Here is a 13,110-nt window from a genome sequence, read left to right as displayed (position 1 = left end):
GGTACAGTTTAGGCGGTGCGGGGAAAGAGAGAGGGCAGGGTACCCTACCCTCTCTTTCCTCATGTGATTGGCCATCTCTTTTTTTGTATTATTTTTATTGGTTTTAGCCTTTAATATATATATATATATATATATATATATATATATATATATGTGTGTGTGTGTGTATATATATATATATATATATATATATATATATATATATAAAAACTACTAATTTGGTCTCTATAGATAGCTAAAAAAATATGGATGGAGTCCAAAAAGTTTTCAACTTATACCATTGGTCCAAAATCACAAACTTTCCACGGATTTAGTCCATGAACAATATGGAATGACTCTCTTACCATTTCAATTTCTTTTAAAGATTTTATATATTTATTTTAATTCCTTTTTAAATAGAAAATCACTAATAATAAAAAAGAATTATCCACCCCCTCCCCCGGTTACCTCTTAGCCTCTTCCCTCTTCCCAATCTTTCTCTTTTTTCCTTATCCTAAAAAAACCCAAACCCATTTAAATTTACCATCTCCCCATCCTAATTTCTCCACAAGCACCACACTCCATCTCTACCGTAGATCTACCTATCATCCACCGAAAAAACGCCTCCCACCTGTTGTAAGGATCTATGAACAAAGACGTGAGAATGTAGTTGCAGAATGAGAAGCGAAGAAGATAATAAGCAAGGAGACAAGTCAAAAGAAGAGGCCATTTGTGATTGTAGAGGACAAAGAGTAAATAAGAGGATATTGAGGTGATGAGCAAGTGTGAAAATCGGACCGCTGTCACTTTTACATATTGATGAACCCAGAAATTGATACCATCGGACCATCTAGAAATTATAACACTCGATCTTGGAGGGTTACTAAATGAAAACCTAGCTCCGACGGTGAAAACCCTACCGCCTTAGAAGTATTTGGGTAATGGAATCCTAGAAAATCCATGTATCGAATTTGCCGAAAACATAACAGCATCCTACCACTGATATGACATTGAAGTGTTCTCCATCTGGTTCATCTAACACGTTTATGCCTAGATAAATCTACAACATGTATGTCAAATATTCATCTAGTTCATCTCACAGCTTATCATACAATTCTTCTCATGATTTTATAAATAAAAAGTGTTCTCGATCTGGTTTATCAGTGTGTGTGTGTGTTTGTTGACTCAAGAACAGAAGAGAGAGAGAGAGAGAGAGAGAGATTAAAAGAGGTTAAGTACTCTAATGTGTGTTAAATACTTAAATCTGGTTAAATCTTTATCTGGTATTCCCAGAACTTCATTGTGTTCATCCTTGGATAATGTATATGTATGCGAATTAAATCAATAATAGAGGAGGGTGGGGTTATATGTGTATGGGGTAGGGTGGGAGGGTTTGTATTTTCTTTTTGTTTTTTGTAGTTACTAAATTATTGAAATAAATAAAAACAGATAGAAAATATAAATTGGAAGGGTAAAATAGTCATTTCAAGTCATTTTAAAATTTTTAGGGACCAAATCCGCAGAAAGTTTGTGATTTTGGACCAACGGTGCAAGTTGATAACTTTTTGGACTCTATCCACATTATTTTGCTAATCACATGGACCAAATCTGTAGTTTAGTCTCTCTCTCTCTCTCTCTCTCTCTCTCTCTCTATATATATATATATATATATATATATATATATATATATATATATATATATATATATATATATATATATATATATCTTAAAAAATTATAAAAAATATATCGAAATTTATAGTTTTTAATTCCCAACAAATAGGGTATAATATTGGTATAAAACATTTTTCAAAAAATAAAAAATAAGAGGAAGTGAAAGTGACAATCTCATGGCTTTTAGTTAGTGAAAGGTGAGTGAGTAGAAAGTTGACATAGCATAGAAAAAGTGAGTGGTGAAGTGTGAGTACACCCTCCGATCTAAGTGGTATTTATTATCATTTTTATCAAGGTTCTAAATAACGTAAAACGTGATTTGGCAGCAATGTCAAGCCTCAATCTATTATGAGCCATGACGAGTCATGTCGTTTGTAAGGCCTGTCTTAAGGTGAGACTTTTGTAGATACTTATATATATATATATATATATATATATATATATATATATATATATATATATATATATATTCTAATATAATTCATTTATATATATGTATATGACTTAATGTGACATTTTTAAAAAGTGTGGTGGCAGGTACAAACCTTGGAGCCATGACGCGCCATGGCACAACCATGACGAGCTTTATAGAACCTTGATTTTTAGGCTTCATAGTAGTATGAATGATTGACCTATTTAAGGTTTGTATATTTTATGTGCGGCCTTTATGAATTCACTAAGTGTGGGTTGACACTTTTCTCTTCTCCTTTGTGTCTCTTGGTTGGTGCAGGCATCTGAGAGATTTGCTTGGGGGGAGAAAGTTACCACTTTGGACACGTTTGATGTTTTACCATTTTGAACATTTGCTTTTGTTATGTTTTAAATGGGTTGAATAAAAAAGTTTGTTAAATAAAAGAAAAAAAATCATGGTAAAAATCACGACGTTACATCATCGAGCATCTTACCTATATTCTCTTTGCTCTAACTTTCCATGTTTTTAATTTCTTCATGCAAAAACATGGCCCTTGTGCCTTAAATCTCGAATCAGGGGACTCGACTCTCCTTTAATTGCTTCAATTGATTTCTAGAATATTAATGTCATCTTGGTTATCCCAAAAGCTCAGTGGACTTGATCCTCCTTTAACGCACAAGGGTTATATTTTTATACAGAGCAATTGAAACACCAATAAGTCAGACCAAAGAGAATGTTGGTAGAAGGTTTAACGGTTGCCTTAATTCTATGATAAGTGCTTATTTGTGAAAATTTCCTTTGATGTCTAAAATCCAAAATACATATAAGAATCAAGATGACAATAACGTTCTAGATGTCAAAACCAAGAGTGTGGAGTTGGCCAAAAATGAAAATAATTACCGATGATGATTAAACGTGTTTCTTACGGACACAAAAGTGAAGAGGAGGGCAAAACCCTTATTTTTAAAGTTATGGGGACCATACTTTTTTTAAAAAATTAAGGACTAAATGCATAGACTATCCTAAATCACATGGATAATTCGTATAATTTACTTTAAGAAAAGGAAAAAAAAAGTAGTTTTTTTTTTAAAACAAACAAATGTATAAATGACAGTAAAAAAAAAAAAGAATGATTAAAATGAAAATTTTAAACAAGTTCAATGATTAATAGTAACTTAAATAAAATTTAATGACAAACAAAATACCAAAAAAATTCGATGACTAAGTAAACATTGACGATGTTATTCCATGTTGATGTCACTAGTCACGTCATTTACATTGGGTATCACCGGTTAAAGTGACTAAAATGAAAAAAAAAAAATCCAATGACTAATAATAGCTTAAACAAAATATAATGACTAAAATAAAACACTAAAAGTTACTAAAAAACCACTTAAACATTTTTTTTTAGTAAAACACTAAAAGTTACTAAAATAAAACACTAAAAGTTACTAAAAAAATCAACTCCCTCTACGATGGTAAAAGAAAACATTTTTTTAGGTTGATTATTAATACTTTTCATAAAACTTACTAGTTTCATTCTAAAAATATTGCTCTCAAGGTTTGTTGAGTTTTCCTATATAATAAATTAGCACCAAATTAACCATAGCATATAAAACTAATGGCAAAAGATCTTTAGAAAATCATATGGTATTTGAATATTATTGACATGAATATGAACCTTAAATTAAAGATCTTGCAAAAATCATATGTCTTCCAATATGTCATAATGACCATAGCCATGAAACAAAACCTTGATCGAACTATTTTCACCATTTTCATACTCTTCACCATAAGTTGCAATCTTTGACAACTTGCTAGACCCACTCTCCAACATGTACACCGAAATTATTGTCCTGTAAAGTACAATTATACCCATGAGAACACATGCAAAAAAATGGTTTCTTTATGCAGATTTTTAATCTGAAAAGTAAAACATTATACATATATATGGCATAGAGAACTCACTTAAGAACATGAGAAGCCATCAACAATTCAGGCTCTCCACCCCATACAAATGGTTTCTCGATCCTCTTCACATATGCATCAAAGTCTTCCTCGATAAACCTTATGAACATAACAAAAGAATTAATCATAATTGTTGAACCCCCAGAAACTGTTCAAGCTGTGAACTTGATGTCCAAATTATGATGAAGAAAATTACCATTCGATCTCTTTTTGTCTCTTGATGAGCTCATTAACGACCTGCATGGTGATGACAACATGTTCGATTCAAGAAAACTGATCATGTAATTGTTCGAAGAAAAAAAAAATCAGAAAGCCTTTACTTGAATTCTTAATTCATCAGCAAGTAGTTTTTGACGATTCTCATCCGGAGCTTCTTCCCCGTTTTTCAAGCAAACCATATGAGCTATTGCACGAAATAAGCATCTTCCGTCTGCTGGAACCCCTGTATTGATTAAGATGTAAAAGTAATCAATTCAGGTATATATATAATGGTTAATGAAAAAAGTATCATGGTTAAGAACCAATTAGTTGATCGATGTGTTCCTAAACTATTATTCATCTGATTCGAAAGGTAATGATAGCCAATTGTGTTAATTAGCCACTTTAAACCCAAAAGTCACCTGTCACATTTGAACTATCGCATACCTGTGACTCTGTAATTGACGGAGTTTTCTAGGACACCTGTGGTACAAATTCCATTAATGTCGTCGTCATCCGCAACCACAGAATCCGAAACGGATTCCGTAAACTCCACCGGTGGTGCGGCGAGGTAAGCGCATATGCCGAAAAGCAGCCACGCCGTATGAGGTCGATGAAGCCACCGTGCGGGGCGGACATCCCAGGCGACGTTCCATGAACCTTCGCCGACGGGGCTCGGATTGTGCCTTCCTCGATCATTTCCGGCAGGAAGGATAGCATGCCATATAGAAGCGGATACGCCGGAATCAGAGAAATTCAATCCGTTAACTATAGAACGACGGTCGACACAATCGGTGGCTGGAACTACTAGTTTGATCGGAAAACTGCTATCAGAAGCATGACGGCGATGCGCTACCGAACCGTAGTGGCCGGTAGATAACGACGACCCGAGAAACCAATGCTTTGCTGGTTCACAAAGTACGTCGCCGAGCATCACCGGAGTAAAAACGGCGGTAAGACGGAGGAGGTGAACCAATCGGTGATTTGAAAAATGACGGCGAACCGTTAAGGAGATAAAAAGCGAGGTATTTACAGCAAGAGAAATATTCAGTGGCCTCTCGAGATGCGCTTGGGTTGTGTAGTCCGTTTAATAGATTTTATAGTTGGAAGAATCGACGGCTGTCGAGAATCTGTTGTGGAGATGTTTGACACGTGCTAATCATAGTTATTCACGTGTTCATCAAGGATATTTTTTTTCGAACACCATTCATCAAGGAAATTTTTGTGTTGACATCATGTTGTTATTTGAGCATACACAAAATTGAGCTTTTTATAAGCTTTTTAAAATCAAAAAGTTCCGTAGTTCCAAATTGTAAGATTTTTTTCAAAATATAATTTGTGTAAAACAATTTCGTGTAAATAATTTTGTTTATTTACAAGCTCTTATCATTGAGCTTTTTCTAATGATTGAGATGAATTTTGTATATTTTTAATTACTTAATAATAAAAAGTTATATAAACAATAATATAATAAATAAGTTAATTAATAGGACCATTAAATAAGTAATGGAACAGTTTTCATATTGTAGAAATACAATAAGTATTTTTTTTAATTAACTATATTAAAAAATTAAAGTAAGTTAAGTATAAAACAACGAATAGCATTACTTCGTATTTAGAGTAATATTATTTATAGCTCTTTTTTCTTAAAAAAAATAAATAAAGTAGTATTGGAAATAATTTATTCTATTTTTAACTCTATATCTTCTATTGACTCTCGACTACAATATTGACTTTTCCTTGATAGTAAAAGGATTTCAAATTAATAATCCTCTGAGAATTTATCTTCATCCCATTGGTTTTATATCAAATCATTTTGACGTAAACTCTTTTCGTATTTGAAAAGTTTACATTTAGTTCTATATAGATAGTACCTCCAAATCATCAAGACTTGAATGACTGCCACCAAATTTAAATCATGAGTTGGAAAATTCCTACATGTATCTTAAGTTATCTTGAATAAGGAAAGACTTTTTCTTGTTGGGTGAGAACTCATACCAAACTCATGTCTAAAACGCTATATACAACAAAGTCTTATGGCCCCTCATATAAAGAGCTAATTGATGATTCACAAAATATTTTTATCTCTTTAAAAGTTTTTTCTTAATCCTTGAACTAATCAAAGCTCACATTTTTATCAGTCAATGCGATTAACTTCCAATTTTCGAAAATTTTGTAACAAACCTCTAAAAATAACTCGGTAAACCCAAACAAGTTTTAGTTTTATTTGGTCTCCTAAGTGATTCCTAATTTATCATGTTTTTTATGTAACTCAGATATACTTTGATCCCATCTAGGTTCCCTACATTCCCCATTAATTAGCCTTTATAAATCTAAAATTCACACTTTGAGTATAATGTAAAGCTTCTCTTTTTATTAAGTGCTTCAAGATCTTCTTTCAAGATTTCCTCTTATTCATCTATAGACTTAAAGTAATTAAGAATATTTTCAGTGAAGACTATCATGAACTTGTCAAGGAATGGTATGCAATATGCGGTTCATGCAAGCTGTGAAGTGCTAGTATGAATGACATCCATTGGCAAAACATTTTCTCGTCTTAAGTATATGGATAATACTTGAAATCGCCCTTCTTTAATCCATGTAGCTAATGATTGGATCACCACTGACATACCTTAACCTAACCATCTCCATCCCATACAAGATCACTATTGGTTTGTGCTTAAATATTCCACGCCCAAAACTACATCGAAACAACTAAGTTGTGTAAGGAGGAGATTCACAACAAACATATATCCGTTAACTTCAACACTCATATTTTTTTATAATGGTAACAATACTATCAATGATGTTCTTAACTAATAAGGTCATCTATAGTGCATAAAATGGAACAAAAATTATTTTCACTTGAATGAACTAATTTTTTAGTTGGTAAGGAAATCTACCAAAAATTTCACCAAAAATGACATATGTTGTCTAATGGGCTTCACTAATGATCATTTAAAACACATTCCCTTGTGATTTAGAAGGATCCCCTTTCTTTACCCTTAATCTTTATCATTATATCTATTGGCTAATGTATAGAAATATGCCAAAATCCATGTATAACACTTGGTTCTTAAGTATTTTCATTCATGGCTTAAACAATCAAATTCTTGCAAAATTGGCCGTTGGGCGTACATAAGGTGTACGCAGTGTGTAAGTCATTAATATGGAACATGGGGACTTCATGCCCTATGTTGGGTGTACACAAGGCCGGCCCATGAGCCTAAGCAAGCTTGGCGACCACCCTGGCCCCATTTTATACTACTTGTATTAATTTATCCCATTATATTTTAGCCTAGTACACTAGTTCAAGGCCCAATCCTAACATTATCAGGCGCAAGCGACAAAGAAAAACTGAGAAAGCGGGAGTTGGAATACGTTGCGTCAAGCGTGCAATGTGAATTCCGATTTCCAAGGCTCACAAGCGATTTCTATGGAAACTGCAAATGCATTTGCAGCACTTCCATTCCAGACACCAACCAACAATGGTTACTTTGATTTTTATCTTTATTCGATTTGTCGATTTCTTCTTCTTTTTCTTTTCTGATTTCTAATTTCTTATCTCACGATTTCATTTTCCCCATCTGATGGATGCCCTTGAGTCGAGAGTTGTCAAGATCTTGTGGTCTTGACCCTTACACCGATTGAGAGTTGAGACGTGATCGATTTTCTTTTTGATTTATGATCCAATGGTTCATATCTCAGTTAATTCTTATTCCTGATTATGAATCACTCCTCTGATTTCTATTTCTTTGTGAAAGACTGAATCAGTTTGAGAACCAGAGAATTCAAAGATGCAAATTAGGCAATTACTTTCTGAATCAATGTATGTTCAAAGCTTCCTGTTAAATTTGATTATTATCTAATCTGATGCAAAATTCCATTTTCTTACCCTGTAATACAAATATTGATATTTTAGGCTGTTGAATTCAAGTTTATAATCAGATGCAAATTATGATTTTTTTTCATATATTGTGATACAAGTTTTGATTTGTTTGGTTGTTAAATTGAGTTTTTCGTAATCTGATGTTGTGAATCATATTATAGATATTATGTTTTGCATCATTCTCTGACCTTCAAAGTCGACTTTTTTAATTTGATGCCTGTGACTTTAATTATTCTATGTTGTATTCTTTGATTGTTAAATTTGATTTTATTTTCAAATTTTTTTGTGACTTCGATTATTTTGATTTTTGTTGCATTTGAATTTTCTTATTCTAACACAGTTATATTATGAATTTCAAATTTTTTACATCGCAACTGTCATATTGGTTTTTTACACTGTCTCATTATGATTTTCAGATTTCTGATGTGTATTTTGATTTCTTTGTATTTAATTTTCTTATACAGCATCTTCCTGTAACTCTCATTTCACTTTTTCAATATATGACCTCTACTACTTGTATATGTTAAAAATGATTCCAAGAAAATATGTGTGGAAGTGCAAAACTGAAAAATCAAATGGCAGACTATTTATTGAAACTCAAAAAGTACCATGACTAAGTTTATTAAAAAAAAAAAAAAAAAAAAAAAAAAAAAAAAAAAAAAGAACTTAAATTCTTCTTACTTATAAGAAAATGAACAAGATAATGTCAAAACAATAAAAACAATTTCTTGAACTTGATACTATAATTGATTACTTTGCATAAAAAAAACCTTGTAAATAGAATTATTTTTAGTTTTTTATTGTGAAAGGCCCCACTTTTTATTTTGCCCCGGGCCTTAATTTGTCTTGGGCCGTCCCTGGATGTACACACTGATCTTTAACCCTAATTTTTTTATACCTTATTAAAAGGACCTTAAGTCCTTGATGCCACCTTTATCTTCAGCATCCATGTCCCAAAGGAGTAATTTCAAAACCTTAGCTAATTTGTGAGGATCTTGAGCATTTTGAGTGAGTTTTTTGTGTGTTTTGTGAACAAGGAATCCATTGGAGAAGCATTGGTGAGATTGAAGCTTGAAGATCTAGAACTTTCATCCTATTTGCAAGCCTCAGAAAGTATAAAGATTGAACCTTTATGATTCCCTCATTTAGATCTAGGTTAGCTTAGAGTTTTGCATGCTTTTGGTCCCATGGTTTTGGTTCTTGTGAGTAAAAGCTACTTCAGAGCTTATGACCGTCATGTCTTGTCATTTCTGAGGATTTTAAGTCATAAAAATAGGATATTGATGCTTTCTTTTCACCCACACTAGGGTTTGGAGTCATTATAAGATGTTAAGGAACTAGGGTTTGGTTTTGGACATCATTAATTTATGCAAAGGCATAAATTTAGGAACTGTGACGCCCGCGTTTCTCGCTAGTAATTAAAAAGATGATCTAACAGTTAGGGTCAACAATTGAAACCTATTTGATTTGACAAAAGAGAATTATGTGAATATTATGTATTTCATGTATATATTATGTGATTATTATAATATAATAAAATAGGAATAAAATACGCGTCTAAATAGAATAATAATTAGGCAGAATATCCTTGACGAAAGTTGAAGTAGTCGTAATGAGAATTCCAGATATATAAGGAACGCTCCAATCCGACTTATAACGAAGAAGTTATGATCCTTTGAAGTTTCTCGATTCGACCCGGAATGGCAACGTGCGTCACAAAAAAATTCTAATAAATTACTTTTTAGCCTAAAAGGTCTAAACAAAAGTCATAGTAGTCGTTTAAACCGAGAGTGTGCATATAGAGAACGCCCAAATCTGACTTCATGATAGAAAATTATGATTTTTCGAAGTTTCAGCTCAGGAGTGCAGACACAAAAATTGAATTTTAGATCAGACAATTTTTAGCTGAAATAATCTAAATAAGAATTGAAGAACTAGTTAATAGGAGTTCAAAGATATAGAGACAGTAGAAAACAGATGTCTAATGAGAAAGATATGCATTTTATACGGGCTTTAACAATCTAAGCCTATGTAAAATAAATAAAATCAAAATTTGCCAGTAGATTCTAAATGAAAGTTATAGATCTTGTCGAGAGATTCCCGTGGATATAAAGAATGTCAAAAATGGAGTCAATATGAAGATGTTATGCAATTTTGAATTTCTGAAATCTGTTGCGCGTATGCGCCTTGCGTATGGCCTTCTAGAAGCTAACCACATCACCCCAGTAGAAATTCGCAATGTGTCAAGTCCTGAGAGGAAGAGTAGCGCCTAAGTACGGGCATGGCACACCTGGTCCTATGTGCGGCGTACAGACCCATGTTTCAGCCTATAAAGAGCTACCCAAGGTTTATTCTTCCCCCACACCTCTCCAAATCAATTTCTCTCGACTTTTACTTCCTTTGGTCAGAGTTTTCTTAGTACATAGGATATTTTGGCAAGTTCAGAGGTCCTTAGGAGCTTGGTATCTAGTAGCTATCAACTCGGAGTTCCACGAGTGCAATTTCCAGACTTTTGTCTAGAGAATCCCTATAAGTTAAATTACACTCTATTTCATTTTGGTGTAATTTATATTTACATTCATAGTCATTGTTATGAATTAATAAATAAGAACTATCAGTAATTCCAAGTTGTAATACTGATTAATCTACTTACTTACGAGAAAGGTGACTAGAATGGTCATGTTGGCTTGGTTGTTGGATTTCAGAAAGACTATACACCGAAATGGTTGTGCCTCCCAACAGTACTATTTGAATGATCCTTATTTGATAGAACTATCGATATTCATTGGAATGATTGATAGGTCTAGACTATTTTTAGCCACGTACTAAGACCTAGTGACAATGATACTAGGTTATATCAAACGAAAAGTCAATTACTAGAAGCGAAGCGTTGTCCGAGTTTCGAGTCATCACTTTATAACAGGTGAGTGCATAGTTACTTTCATCTTACACATAGATATGAAGTATTTAAGATAATTACATGCTATATATGCCTATTATATGTGTTCCTGATATATATGCTATATGAGTGATATATTGATATATATGCTATATGAGCGATATATACATATTTTATTTGATTTAAACTGTATATGTATTTTTATACCTATAAATATGTTGGATAGATATAGGTAGAAGAAAGATAAAATAGATGAGAGAGGCCTCAACTTTTGGTACAACATGTACCTGATGTTGATCTTCTAGTAGAGTATAGATGATGACCACAAACTATTCTAAACGGTTCAGTGGAACGCTAGCAGGCTCGCAACATGTATGTGTTTTTGATCTAAGTGTTCACCAGGTGTACTCCATCCCCCCACGGTTGCCTTATTGACATATATTTCCAAGGAATACCCTAAGCATTATTGTCTATCCCAAAGATGATCCTTATGATAGTTCCCTTGAATTAGATGCTTTAGGGAAAGAAAGTGAGGATAACAAGAAAAGGCAATCGGGTTGAATGATTTGATGAAAATATATAATTAAAAGAATTTAATTATTAATGGGTTAAAAACCCTATGTGTTCACCAGACTCCCAAGTCTGCCGCACTCAGTTTCTTGTATTACACGTAGTGGCACGAAAGCACATGTGTGACGATCAGATGAGAGATTTATGGATTATAGTTCAGTGGAATAATAAATGTTTGTAAGGCCTGTATTATTTTCATTTATGCTTATCTACTGACATCCCAACGTTTTTAATATAAATAAACTAAATTTCTTCAGAAATGCTTTGATAATATCATTATCATATATTTTGGGAACAAAATCCAAAATATTATTCTTCAAAAAGGATACTCTAATTTTGAATAAGCATAAACAAATCGGTCTTTTCTGGCCGTGAAATTTGGGATGTCACATGAACTTTATGAATTTAGATGTCCATTAGAGTCAAATATGTGAGTTAGACATTTTGTCTTTAGATATTAAGGAATTAATCTTGGATTTTCGCAACAATGGGTTGCGCAGGGCGTAACCTCGGAGTACGGAGCGCGTAGCATGGCCCTACCCCGTTTTCTGTAGGAAGGCTCTACGCATGGCGTACGACCATAAGGTGTATTTGGTTATTTTTGAGCATTAGGTCAAGTTAGGTGGGGTCTAGTCTTGGAAGGCTAAAATGGTCTTTTACCCAAGAGAGAAAGTATGTATTGGACCGTTAATTATGATTATTATCCTAATTCTTATTTAGGGATTATTTTGATATATATATATATATATATATATATATATATATATATATATATATATATATATATATATATATATATATGTATATAGTGTGTGTGTGTGAGAGAATTATCTGTTATCGATTAAGGTGAGTCTTCTCACTATACTTTAGGACACTAGGTGTCGTATGTGCTTGCTATCTTTTGTGTCTCTTGATGTATGCATGAATTCTAAATATATGTGGGGTGAAATCGACCCAAGGGTGAAATAGATCCGTTCAGTTGAAAAATATTGATTGAATAGGAAGGGACTTTGGGGTAAAATAGACCCGGGAGGTGAAATAGACCCGTTCGGTTGAAAAATATTGAATGGGTCAGAAGGGACTCAAGGTGAAATAGACCAAGGGGAAAAAATACCTGTTATAGCCTTGTGTTCATATGTATGTATGGTATGTGGTATTTTGGGGAACTCACTAAGCTTTATGCTTACGATTTATGTTTAAAATGTTTTTCAAGTACTTTCAGTTCCAAGGGGAAGAGCTTGACGTGATTGCATTGTATCAATGAATGTTTCGCATTTGAGGATATGATTTGTACTATGATAACTATTTTATATGTTATCATACTTTGATGGTTTTTGGAATGAATTAGTGGTGTTTTTGATTGAAAAATAAAAAAAATTTACTTTGTATTTCTAGGATTTTACAAGTTGGTATCAAAGTCTTGCTTTGAAGGATTCAGGCACACTCTCGGGTGTGTTTGAACTCAAACCGAGGAATTAGTAATCTTTTTTTTTTAAAGAAAATAAGTTTTCTAAAAAGATT

General features: G+C 32.9%; 1 protein-coding gene across 1 annotated transcript; it reads right to left on the bottom strand.

Moving 5' to 3' along the window:
• Positions 1-3,678: 3,678 nt before the first annotated feature.
• Positions 3,679-5,320, bottom strand: LOC145077100 (OVARIAN TUMOR DOMAIN-containing deubiquitinating enzyme 4-like). The gene is made up of 5 exons (XM_079022881.1): positions 4,679-5,320; positions 4,354-4,475; positions 4,230-4,270; positions 4,034-4,132; positions 3,679-3,921 (listed from the first exon to the last, which is right to left on the bottom strand). The coding sequence occupies exons 1-5, from the start codon at positions 5,163-5,165 to the stop codon at positions 3,771-3,773; spliced, it is 900 nt and encodes a 299-aa protein (XP_078879007.1). The 5' UTR covers positions 5,166-5,320; the 3' UTR covers positions 3,679-3,770.
• Positions 5,321-13,110: the final 7,790 nt, after the last annotated feature.

This window comes from Lactuca serriola, chromosome 9 (assembly GCF_051521515.1).
Source record: "Lactuca serriola cultivar US96UC23 chromosome 9, Lser_US96UC23_V15, whole genome shotgun sequence".
NCBI lineage: Eukaryota > Viridiplantae > Streptophyta > Magnoliopsida > Asterales > Asteraceae > Lactuca > Lactuca serriola.
Note: the sequence above shows the minus strand (reverse complement) of the source record. Positions and strands in the feature narration are given on the sequence as shown.